This window comes from Littorina saxatilis, linkage group LG3 (assembly GCF_037325665.1).
Source record: "Littorina saxatilis isolate snail1 linkage group LG3, US_GU_Lsax_2.0, whole genome shotgun sequence".
In the NCBI taxonomy this organism is placed as follows: Eukaryota; Metazoa; Mollusca; class Gastropoda; order Littorinimorpha; family Littorinidae; genus Littorina; species Littorina saxatilis.
The window spans coordinates 1512026-1525375 of NC_090247.1; the positions used below are offsets into that span (position 1 = coordinate 1512026).

General features: G+C 45.3%; 1 protein-coding gene across 1 annotated transcript in view; it reads left to right on the forward strand.

The window, feature by feature from the left end:
• The window catches only part of LOC138961368 (transcription initiation protein SPT3 homolog), a 114562-nt gene that overhangs the window by 27637 nt on the left and 73575 nt on the right, over positions 1-13350 (forward strand). The window contains exon 2 of the mRNA XM_070332983.1: positions 1102-1340. Within this exon, the coding sequence (XP_070189084.1) occupies positions 1162-1340 (179 nt within the window). The 5' untranslated portion in view covers positions 1102-1161. The remainder of the gene's footprint in view (positions 1-1101; positions 1341-13350) is intronic.

The following is a 13350-nucleotide window of genomic DNA, read 5'->3' on the forward strand; positions in this document are numbered from 1 at the left end:
TTGTTTAAGACACGGGCCCTGAGTACGACAAAACATTATTTTGAACATGTTGCTGCAGGTTTTACACATCATCACATGTACCCACTGAGCAAGGAATGACATCACAATGCGCAGTTTTGTCAAGGAATATATACACTTACTACCTGCATATTGTCTCGTTTAGACTATTGTAATGCCTTGTTGATTGGATGTCCTTCGTTAGTTATCCAACCTCTCCAAACTGTTCAAAATGCTGCAGCCCGCATCATCTTTAGGTCAAAGAAAACACAGCATGTCACTCCCCTGCTATACACACTCCACTGGCTGCCGGTGGAACAGCGTATCAAGTACAAAGTCGCTTGTCTGTGTTTCAAGGTCTTCTCAGGAAGTGCCCCTCAGTACCTTTCTGAACTCCCGTACATATACACCCCATCACGCACACTCAGATCATCCGCTGACACCAGAAAGTTGAGCGCTTCAACAGGAAGCAGCACGGAGCAAGAAGCTTCCGTTGTGCTGCACCACCACTCTGGAACTCTCTTTCCTTCTCTGTCAGACACTGCACCTCTCTCAGCTCTTTTAAACAACAGTTGAAAACTTTCTTTTTCACATAATAGTACACCAACCTGGCCTAATGTCTTCTTCAGTCCATTTCTGCACATACTCCTCTCCCATAAAGTTGTTACGATTGTTGAGAGTGTTAGCTGTGTATGTTTGTATATATATATATATAGTGTGTATTGCATATATGATTAGTGTGTGAACAGTACATGTGGTGATTTGTGTCTGTATGATTAATTTGTTTTATGTAGGTTGTACTTTTAATTGTTCTATTCTGTATATATATATATATGTTCTTTTGTAAAGGGCCTAGAGCCATAGGTTAGGCACTTAAAAATGTCCAGTTATTATTATTATTATTATTATTACCTCGGCTGTGTGTGTGTGTGTGTGTGTGTGTGTGTGTGTGTGTGTGTGTGTGTGTGTGTGTGTGTGTGTGTGTGTGTGTGTGTGTGTGTGTGTGTGTGTGTGTGTGTGTGTGTGTGTTCATGACTAGATGCACTAAGCGCTTTCTACAAGGGATGAGCATACTGACTACATTGACTTTATTTCTTGTTTCAGATTGCGCACATGCAAGCACTGAGCACGAGCTAACACCACCCTGAGCAGAGTGTGCAAGTGATGAGCACACTGAGCAGCACGTCAGGAGACAGCAGTGGACTGTTGCAGTCGCTGGCAGCAGCAACCACCGTCAGCGGCGGCAGCACCGCCATCAGCAACATCACAACCAGCACTGCCACCACCACCAGCAAGATGCTCTCCACCACCAACTGGTTCACCACGGAGATACAGCAGATGATGTGAGGTTACTTTCATTTATCTCTTTCTGTTTCTTTTTTGTCTGTCTGTCTTGTCTGTCTGTCTTGTCTGTCTGTCTTGTCTGTCTGTCTTGTCTGTCTGTCTTGTCTGTCTGTCTTGTCTGTCTGTCTTGTCTGTCTGTCTGTCTTGCTTGTCTGTCTGTCTTGTCTCTCTTGTCTGTCTGTCTTGTCTGTCTGTCTTGTCTCTCTTGTCTGTCTGTCTTGTCTGTCTTGCTTGTCTGTCTCTCTTGTCTGTCTGTCTGTCTTGTCTGTCTGTCTTGTCTCTCTTGTCTGTCTGTCTTGTCTGTCTTGCTTGTCTGTCTCTCTTGTCTGTCTGTCTGTCTTGTCTGTCTGTCTTGTCTCTCTTGTCTGTCTGTCTTGTCTGTCTTGCTTGTCTGTCTCTCTTGTCTGTCTGTCTGTCTTGTCTGTCTGTCTTGTCTCTCTTGTCTGTCTGTCTTGTCTCTCTTGTCTGTCTGTCTTGTCTGTCTGTCTTGTCTCTCTTGTCTGTCTGTCTTGTCTGTCTTGCTTGTCTGTCTCTCTTGTCTGTCTGTCTGTCTTGTCTGTCTGTCTTGTCTCTCTTGTCTGTCTGTCTTGTCTGTCTTGCTTGTCTGTCTGTCTGTATGTCTGTCTGTCTTGTCTGTTCTCTTGTCTGTCTGTCTGTCTCTCTTGTCTGTCTGTCTGTATGTCTGTCTGTCTTGTCTGTCTCTCTTGTCTGTCTGTCTGTCTGTCTTCTGTCTGTCTGTCTCTCTTGTCTGTCTGTCTTGTCAGTCTGTCTAGTCTAGTCTGTCTTGTCTGTCTTGTCTGTCTGTCTAGTCTGTCTGTCTAGTCTGTCTATACATATGTTGTTTGTGTGTGTGTGTGTCTCTCTCTCTCTCTCTCTGTGCGTGCGTGTGTGTGTGTGTGTGTGTGTGTCACTGGGTGTGTGTGTGTGTGTCACTGTGTGTGTGTGTGTGTGTGTGTGTGTGTGTGTGTGTGTGTGTGTGTGTGTGTGTGTGCGTGCTAGCATGCGTGTTTTGTTTTGTTAATTTGGGTTTATTTGTTGACTGGTACGGTTGGTTTGTACGGCGACTATGGCCTGTACCTGTCAAAGAAACCAAGGTCCAATACAAAGCCATCAGCCGACTATGGCCTGTACCTGTTAAAGAAACCATGGTCCAATACAAAGCCATCAGCCGACTATGGCCTGTACCTGTTAAAGAAACCATGGTCCAATACAAAGCCATCAGCCGACTATGGCCTGTACCTGTCAAAGAAACCATGGTCCAGTACAAAGCCATCAGCCGACTATAGCCTGTACCTGTCAAAGAAACCATGGTCCAATACAAAGCCATCAGCCGACTATAGCCTGTACCTGTCAAAGAAACCATGGTCCAATACAAAGCCATCAGCCGACTATAGCCTGTACCTGTCAAAGAAACCACGGTCCAATACAAAGCCATCAGCCGACTATAGCCTGTACCTGTCAAAGAAACCACGGTCCAACACAAAGCCATCAGCCGACTATAGCCTGTACCTGTCAAAGAAACCACGGTCCAACACAAAGCCATCAGCCGACTATGGCCTGTACCTGTCAAAGAAACCATGGTCCAACACAAAGCCATCAGCCGACTATGGCCTGTACCTGTCAAAGAAACCATGGTCCAACACAAAGCCATCAGCCGACTATAGCCTGTACCTGTCAAAGAAACCATGGTCCAACACAAAGCCATCAGCCGACTATAGCCTGTACCTGTTAAAGAAACCATGGTCCAATACAAAGCCATCAGCCGACTATGGCCTGTACCTGTTAAAGAAACCATGGTCCAATACAAAGCCATCAGCCGACTATAGCCTGTACCTGTCAAAGAAACCATGGTCCAACACAAAGCCATCAGCCGACTATAGCCTGTACCTGTCAAAGAAACCACGGTCCAACACAAAGCCATCAACCGACTATAGCCTGTACCTGTCAAAGAAACCATGGTCCAACACAAAGCCATCAGCCGACTATAGCCTGTACCTGTCAAAGAAACCATGGTCCAATACAAAGCCATCAGCCGACTATAGCCTGTACCTGTCAAAGAAACCACGGTCCAACACAAAGCCATCAGCCGACTATAGCCTGTACCTGTCAAAGAAACCAAGGTCCAACACAAAGCCATCAGCCGACTATGGCCTGTACCTGTCAAAGAAACCATGGTCCAACACAAAGCCATCAGCCGACTATGGCCTGTACCTGTCAAAGAAACCATGGTCCAACACAAAGCCATCAGCCGACTATAGCCTGTACCTGTCAAAGAAACCACGGTCCAACACAAAGCCATCAGCCGACTATAGCCTGTACCTGTCAAAGAAACCATGGTCCAACACAAAGCCATCAGCCGACTATGGCCTGTACCTGTCAAAGAAACCATGGTCCAGTACAAAGCCATCAGCCGACTATAGCCTGTACCTGTTAAAGAAACCATGGTCCAATACAAAGCCATCAGCCGACTATAGCCTGTACCTGTTAAAGAAACCATGGTCCAATACAAAGCCATCAGCCGACTATGGCCTGTACCTGTCAAAGAAACCATGGTCCAACACAAAGCCATCAGCCGACTATAGCCTGTACCTGTCAAAGAAACCATGGTCCAATACAAAGCCATCAACCATCTCCGCCCACAAACTCACACTGATGTTCGGGGTAGGCCAATTTTAGTCATTGACAAATATCTTGGACGACTAAAATAATGTCTCGTGAACTATGCAATCGTCGATGAAACCGGTTATGGTATATTTCACGTGCCACTCATTAAATACGCAAGCTACTTTTACATGTGTGTACAGGGCAGCAGCTTCCCCATCTGAACGCCGTACCAAAGTGGAACTGGTACCGGTCTGTCATGGCAGAAATTGAACAAGTTAAAACCCCATCAATCAATCCATTCCTTTCAATGCAGAAATCACATGACATCAAACCTTACGGAGTGATTAATACCCCAAAAGACAACAAACATACACCTGTTTCTAAAATGGCCGTTTACACCTGGGTTAACTTTTACCCGTCCGAGCCAGGCACCAAGCAGCATGAACGGGTACGACAGGCCACCCGGAACAAGACGAGACGAGCTTCTAATGATCCGACTGTTTGTCTGCGGATCAAAGGCCACCCGTGTGAGATCGGGGTGGCAGGCGTCAGCACCCCGGGTGGGTAACCACCCCATTAACTACTGTTTTGCTGCCTGGCTGCGTCCCCATAAAGACCGGTGCTGGGATGTGATGTGACAAGTTACACCAGTGAAACTCGGTCTTTGACTCTAGCCTGGGCACATTATTTGCTTTTTAAAGAGGCTGTTGAGCTATTCTTTAATTTGTGAGAAAAACATTGTTTTGCTTCCTGGCTGTGTCCCCATAAGGACCGGTGCTTGAATGTGATGTGGCAAGTTTCACCAATCATCAATGACACTCTCTGTGTGGCTCTAGCCTGGGTATATTATTTTCTTTTTAAAGAGGCTGTCCGGTTACTTTCGAATTGGCTTAACCTTTTCCGATTGTGTTGGTTTGAGTTTGGTTAAAGAGAGAGAGAGAGAGAGAGAGAGAGAGAGAGAGAGAGAGAGAGAGAGAGAGAGAGAGAGAGAGAGAGAGAGAGAGAGAGAGAGAGAGAGAGAGAGAGAGAGAGTTGCTGAAACCCAACGGAACTACCGTTTGGCATTACAGGTAGGTTACTGGGCCTTGTGTGAGAGTGCATTCCTGCATCTTAACTGTGTTTTTTATTTTATTTAAACGAGCACATCGAGTGTCTTTGCTGAAGTTAGTTCTCTTTTGTTTTGCACCGTTGAGTCTATGTAATTCATCACTTCGCCGTGGCTCAGAACAGATTTTGTAATGTAGCGTTTCCACACAGTTTCAGTTCATCCACTGCCTTTACACACTATTTCCCTTTTCCTCGCCCCTCAGATTATCATCCCCGCCAAGTGGGGAACCCGTTAAAGCGGACGCCGGAAATCCCCCATTTTGACGAAAGATATGACAGTTAACGAGTGAGGGGCGACAAAAGCCACGTCATTAGCTGTGACGACAAGAGGGACAAGGTGTGATCATGACGGCGTATCCCGCAGGGTGCTGACACCTCGCTCTTGAGTGGTCCTGATGCTCGATGCCAGATCTTACTGATAACCACACACACTCACACACAACAGCGAGGAGAGAGTCACGGCTTAGGGGTGTGCTGGGGTGGTGTGGACGAGGAAGTGCCCAACTCAGGGACCTCTGTAAATCCCAACAGTGGCAATGATGATCCTTGCGTGGTCGGTGAGTACGAAAAAGGCATACACGCACAATTTGCTTCGGGAGGAAACTCACTGGGGTCAGTGGGGAAACTGGTTGGAGGCGACAAAAGCCACGTCATTAGCTGTGACGACAACAGGGGAACCGTGTGATCATGTCGAATTACCCCGTAGGATGCTGACGCCTTGCTCTTTAGTGCTACTGATGTTTGAAGCCAGATCTTACTGATAAACACACATCATTGAATGATATGCCACACGTGACGCACACACATCATTGAGTGATATGCCACACGTGACGCACACACATCATTGAGTGATATGCCACACGTGACGCACACACAGAAAGCGAGGAAAGATGTGTGGCTGTAGGGCGTGCTAGTTACTGAATAAGACAAGGTAGTAGGCATTTGAGGTTGGGTATATCAAACCGATGAGGCTTGGGGAAGAAGAAAGTTGTTGTTTTTATTCACTGGATCAGATCCACAAAATGAGAAAAAAATGGAGTGGGTCTGAGACCTCCACGCTCACAGCCCCATAATCTCAACCTTACCAGGTCATGTCAGCTAGTGCATTCAAAATGCTGGTCGCATCATATTCATGGCTAGGAAGGATGACGACACGGATAAGAATCCAACACCACTGTGCCATCGGTACCGCCCCTCCCCCTTTCATCGCCCTTAAAGCATTTTCAGCTATGAAAATGATTAGACTTATCTGTGAGAGTGAGAGTGAGATTGGTTTGTCTGGATTAAACTTCAAAGTGTAACAAGTACCAGTAAGGTAGGATCGCGACGCGGATAAGAAACTCAACATCACTGCGCTATCGGTAAACCCGCCCCCTCCGCTCCTTACCCCCTTGACAACGACCTTCGTGTCCCCGCCCCTAGTCACTCCTCTTCTTTCACCTGCCCACATCAAAAAGCGCCGCGCATGTCACCCGTTATTAGATACCCATTACTGCTCCCAGTTTTCTTGGAGAGTCCCACCATGTGCCGTGATGTCCCACCATGTGCCGTGATGTCCCACCATGTGCCGTGATGTGGGGCGTGGGGTCTGTTGAGGGGTAAAGTACATTTTATGTTTTGACGACTTGGGTGGATTTAAAGGAGCAGTCACATACGCACGCACGCACGCACGCACGCACGCACGCACGCATGCACGCACGCACGCATGCACGCACGCACGCACGCACGCACTCACGCACGCACGCACGCACGCACACACACACACACACACACACACACACACACACACACACACACACACACACACACACACACACACACATGCCTTTAAGCTTTAAGGTTACCGAGAATCCTTTGTCAAGTTTGTGCGTCTGGTTGTAAACAGATCAAGTACGGTGCGTGTCCTGATGATTGGGGTGGCTTTAAAGAGGCAGTCATCAACTTTTCTTTAAGATATCCATCACTGCTTAGATTTTCCCGAGAGATCCACTTTGAGCCAAGGATCTATTGATGGGTAAAGTATAGTTTGTGTTTTGAAGAGTTGAGGTGGATTTAAAGAGACGGTCATTGATTGTTCAACTTTTTTTTATTGTTATTTTTGTAATGTCAAATAGATTCTTCTGCTCTTTCTTTTCTCACGTTCTTGACAACAGATTCCGTAAAATCGTATGACGCGATGATAGCAAAACCGTGATCATTTTCCAAACTGAAATTTCTCACACAAGAACAATAACTGTACCTCTGAGTCTGTCATGCCATCAGTCAATTCAAATTCGACCCAAAGTGGTTCAGTTATACGTTTGTGAGGAGAACATTGTACGACGTAATATCATCCGGTTTGTCTAACCAGCTGCCAGTTTCATATCTATCCAGTAGTTGTGACGTTCACAGGTAACCATGCTATTCCTTATTTAACACGCAGGAAAGTGAAAATTAGCTGGAAGAAGATTGGTATTACTGCTTTTAAGGTTTCAACGCCGCACCGGTTTTTGGCATGATTGGTGTATGTGGGACCAGCGCATTTATGATCATGCGTTATTGAAACCATCAGCGTATTTATGTTCTTGTGTAATCGAAACCAGGGTCGTTATTGTGAAAATAAAATGGTAACCATTTCTACTTTAGACAAAGAACGGCAATACGCCCACATCTTGGGTTTGACATTTGGAGCACTGTAATTAGATACAGGCTTTTATGAGTACTGGGTTTTACCACCGGATCATACAGGAGACCGACTACCGACTGTGCATGGAATAGGGTCCCTAATTAGGTAGGCAAAGGCTAGTTCTCTTTTGACTCTGACGGTCGCTGTTCGTGGTCTTTTATTTGTCTGTCTTTTCTTCCTTCCTTCTGTGTTGTTGTTGTTAGTCTTTTTTTCTTTTCTTTCTTCTTTTCTTTCTTTCTTTCTATCTTTCCTGTTCGCCTTATTCTTCTTTTTCTTTTTGTGTGTGTAGCATAGAGAAGGTTTTGGTTGCATTCAAACTGCGAGGCCCATCGATGAACGACTTTTTCTTCTCTCATAATTTTCCGTCTTTTTCTTGATGGAATAGGTTTTGGTTTTATGATATGATCGTTTCCAATGGAAATACAAGACTTGTAAGATGTCTAACTGAGGGTGGTCTGCCAGTAAAGAGGAATCAAGCTGCGCAATAAAAACGTTTTATTCCGAGTGGCTTGTTTGTCAGAGATTTGGACTGAGAGAGCAATACTAAGAGAAGGACATATCAGAGCAAAAAGAGGGACAGACAAGGGCAAACAAAAGGACACAACAGGGAAAAAGAATGGTAGGCCAAGGGGAAGAAGGGGGGGGGGTGTATGCCAGGGCGAGAAGATGGGGGGGGGGGGGGGGTGTATGCCAGGGCGAGAAGATGGGCAGACTATGAAAAAGCAAAGAGAAGAGAAGTCCTTAGGCAAAGAGATCAGCGGGATCAGGACGACAAGAAGGGCAGGCCAGGGCAAAAAGAAGGGCAGGCCAGGGTAAAAAGAAGGGCGCAGGCTAGGGCAAAAAGCAGGGCAGGCCAGGGCAAAAAGAAGGGCAGGCCAGGGCAAAAAGAAAGGCAGGCCAGGGTAAAAAGAAGGGCGCAGGCTAGGGCAAAAAGAAAGGCAGGCCAGGGCAAAAAGAAATGCAGGCTAGGGCAAAAAGCAGGGCAGGCTAGAGCAAAAAGAAAGGCAGGCCAGGGCAAAAAGAAGGGCAGGCCAGGGCAAAAAGAAAGGCAGGCCAGGGCAAAAATAAGGGCAGGCCAGGGCAAAAAGAAAGGCAGACCAGAACAAAGAGTAGGATAGAAGCTATGACTCTCAGAACCTAGAAAGTTTCAATCAGAACTCAGAAGTTTGATTGTATAAAGCCATCTTGATCATTACAGTTTAAAGATAAGAAAATCATCAAAAAAACAGCAACATAAATGACATAGAATGTAAGCAAATCACATAGAACGCCTACAATAAGTAAGAAGAAACTACAGGCTGAATGTTACACCAAACTTCATCACGTTGAATACAACTCGGTTTCAGCAAAGTCTAACAAATCCGTGAACAACAGAAATAGCCCGTGACGTCATGGCCTGGCTACGTGTGTGATGTTTGACAAAAGAATGTGGTGACCGCTTTTGGAAGCGTAGACTTCAACTTGCAGAAAGAGAATTGCTCGTTGATGAGCAAATTGGCTTCGGAAGTTGATCTAGTGGTGCGTTCTAGCAGCCGCCGCGGGTTGTGTCTTGAAAGACATAAGACCAAGGACCGATTTTAACAGCATTTCCGCGATTATGCACGGTTGACAAACAGAGCAGATCGCTTTAAAATGCAATACATAGGCGAAACGGCGGCAAGCAAATTGCAGGACCATGATTGCACAAAGCGAACAGATCGCTGTGTCGCTGGATGCATGCGCTCGTGCACAACGCCTGGCTGTTTTTACGAGGCAGTGGGGCAATACAAAACGCCACCGCCTTTCTTACTTCGTGCATCCAGGTTAACCGTGAGAAATCCGCGTCATTGTTGTGACGCAGTTGGCCTGTTGTCGTCATTCAGCGTGTCAACTGTGACCCACGTCAGCGGAGCATCTGCTTGAAGGGAAGCAGTGTTTAACTTTTGCTCCGTCGCCTTCCTAATTGTCCGGAGTTTTTCCTTTCTTTCTGAAATGTCGATCGGAGTTCGGTGTTTGGTTTGTTGCCTTGATGAAAGTGCAGTGTTTTATACCGAGTCGCCTATGACGTTCAGTATTTGGTCTGTTGCCACTTGCACGCACATCCTTAATATTGCCTTGGCCGTGTTCAAGAGAGTATAGTTAGGGGAAAGGCTCCTAATATGGACCGGCTCCTAATATGGACCACCTCCTGTTCTGACAAACTAACGGCGCTAGAGCGCTCAAAACAATTTCATTCGCTTTATTCACCCTCTCTGGATAAGTTGCAAACAGTTGCAGAAACACAAACCTCAAAACCGTTTGGCTTTTTCGCTTTTTTATATTTAGTCAAGTTTTGACTAAATATTTTAACATCGAGGGGGAATCGAAACGAGGGTCGTGGTGTATGTGCGTGTGTGTGTGTGTGTGTGTGTGTGTGTGTGTGTGTGTGTGTGTGTGTGTGTGTGTGTGTGTGTGTGTGTGTGTGTGTGTGTAGAGCGATTCAGACTAAACTACTGGACCGATCTTTATGAAATTTGACATGAGAGTTCCTGGGTATGAAATCCCCGAACGTTTTTTTCATTTTTTTGATAAATGTCTTTGATGACGTCATATCCGGCTTTTCGTGAAAGTTGAGGCGGCACTGTCACGCCCTCATTTTTCAACCAAATTGGTTGAAATTTTGGTCTCGTAATATTCGACGAAGCCCGGACTTCGGTATTGCATTTCAGCTTGGTGGCTTAAAAATTAATTAATGACTTTGGTCATTAAAAATCGGAAAATTGTAAAAAAAAAAAAAAAAAATTATAAAACGATCCAAATTTACCTTTATCTTATTCTCCATCATTTGCTGATTCCAAAAACATATAAATATGTTATATTCGGATTAAAAACAAGCTTTGAAAATTAAATATATGTAGTGGAGGAGTGGAAGGGTAGTAGTAGATACACGAAGTCCAAGTCCAAGCGTCTTGTTTCAACTTTTTATTCAAGAAAACAATGCAAGGAAACGTAGAGGCCGAAGGCGAAACCCGTAGACAGCAAAGCAAGTGTAGTGTCGTGTTCAGCTGCTAGGAGCGAATGCATCCTTATGCCGGGGTCCGGCTTATACTTATAGCCCCGGCGCGGACTGCACAGAAAGCACCGTCCGCCGAGAATAAAAATCGCCTGAATACGGCCAGAAACACGGAATCTGTGTTTCTTACACTTGCTTTACCCTACGTTATTTAAACAAATACATAACCAATCATAACAAACAATACATCAAATTAAAGCTACGACCTTTAGCTTTCCATTGCAATAGATCACATTTCATAAAAACTTATATTTATTTAGTAGGATGCAAAAACAATGGTCCTAGTGAAGGCACTGAACCAACTTCAGTGCGGAAAATTACAAAACTCTCTAAACTGGAATAATGGACAGACTCATAAATCATACAGATAAAAAGAAGAACCCTAGACAAACATCATGATATGCGTTACTTGGGGGAAAATTATACATTGACTTAGTACGAAGCGGTAAAGTCCGAAAGTAAATGGAATCGGCTAAATTCCTGCGCGAGTACCTGTCTGCATAAATTAGCAATCTTTGCAGAGCAACCAAGCATCACTCATTACAACCAAATCCTTATAAACAAACTAAAATCATATGCAACATAGGTACGGGATATGTAATAGTGATACAAAAATGACAAAACAATGATTGAAAAGACAAAGATGAGTTTGTGAGAATCAATTTCTCTCAACGATACATGAAAACCGGTCAAGGTCAGAGTGACGCTTTGGTCAGTTCGAAGCATTATCGTAAATAACACAATAATATGCAGCCATCCAGCCTAATCAGTGACTTCTATGCAAACCTAAATATAATAAGGACCGTATCAAAGATAAAAGGGACTTTGAAAGATAGAAGTTAGGTAGATATATAAAGAAAGGTATTGTATTAGAATTTGCGCCGGCAAGGTGCGCGCGCATCATCGTATCGTCTGCTATGGGATGGGTTATCCCGTTTGTACTGTACACAAGGCTGTTTCGCTATGCGATGATTAGAGTGTTTAGGGTAGCGAAGTGCACTTTGCTACATCCCCCCCAACTCTTTTACATATCAGCGGCCGCGCTGATTTTTAAAAAAACAGGAAAGCCTAAGGGCAGAATTTATCAAACCATCTTAGATTATCCAAAAAGAGAAAAATTGCGAAAACTTTGCCTATGACTTTCACATGTCACTGAGAAAATCGACAGTTACAAAAACATGTTCTCGTGATCAGTACCAGCTTTGCTAAATCAAAAGTGAGGCCTGCATTTTACAAAGTGTCTCACATATGATCAAAGTACTGCGTCAAAAACATAAAAGTGCAAACAATCAGGAATTTCATGGGAAAACATTGCTACAATTATCAAATTTTCTCCACTGAGAAAAAGTAACACAATGTCAACACTACCATACAAAAATGCAACCTTCATCCCCACCAATCCGTTTAGTTGATAATATAGGATTTCTCTTTCAATGTGCGCTCTTGTATGCACAAGCTCAACACTTCACAAAAACTCTCGCTCACGGCTTTACAGTAAAGGCATCTTACTTTATCACCACGTCATGAGTTAGATACGAGTTCATTACCCAAAATATATGTGTCAACCATAATTCCCGTTCATCAATTGTGGGGGTTTCTGCGCCTAAATCGTAAATAGGTAGCTTTACGGGCCAATGGCACTGAGGGCTTAACTTTGGACTTTTAACCGACTACTACTCAGACCTTACTGATCTCCAGAAATAATATGTGATGAAAACGGGGAAAAAAATCGCAACGATACACATGGGTTACGATACACTCGCGAGTTTTATGTGCAAAACATTATTTAGCCCAGTTGAATGCTAGTACTAGTAGAATTGTTCTTTAGCTGAATCAGTCAAATTCAGCCTACCGAGTAAACGATCATTCAAAAAATAAAATCAAGTTAATTGTTACCTTGCATGCAAGCAATTCGTTGTGACCGGCGAGGTGCTGGTACCGGTTGAGCAACAGGTGCAGGAGGAGGCACAGCAACCACAGCCGGACCCGCAAGAGCCGCAGGTCTGGGCCTTGGAAGTGTGATCCAGAGTTCGTCATCACTGTCACTCTCAGAGTCTGTTTCACTCGGCACTGAGGTAGCCGAAGACGGTGTATCTTCGTCTTGATTGTCAAGAGTCTCGGAGGCTGGCAGCAAGTCCTTTCTATTGACCGCTCGCTCTGCGCCACCAGCTAAAGGCGCGACGAGGTAGACGTGCTGATGTTCAGCGACGCGGCAGGTCACCCTGTAGATGTCTGGCTTCCAATAGTCCTGGATTTTGTTGCGCCCCAGGACCCGGTTCCGCAGGTAGACGTGGTCACCAACGTTGAGGCCGTGGTCTGCAGCGCGTCTGTCAGTGAGCGCTGTCCTCTTGACCACCGCCTGTTGAAGGTGGTCAAAGGCCTTCTGATGAGCCTCTGTCAGACGCAGGCGATGTTGCCGCACCCAGTCGATGGTGCCGCTGGCTGCTGGGGCTGGGAAGCCCAACATGTCGTCAACGGGCAGCCTGGGTTGTTGTCCGAAGAGCAGGAAGTGTGGTGCGAAGCCCGTGGACGCATGGGGTGTGTTGTTGTAGGCCTGGACCAGCTCCGGGAGATGAAGGGGCCACCTGGTCTTCTGCTCGTG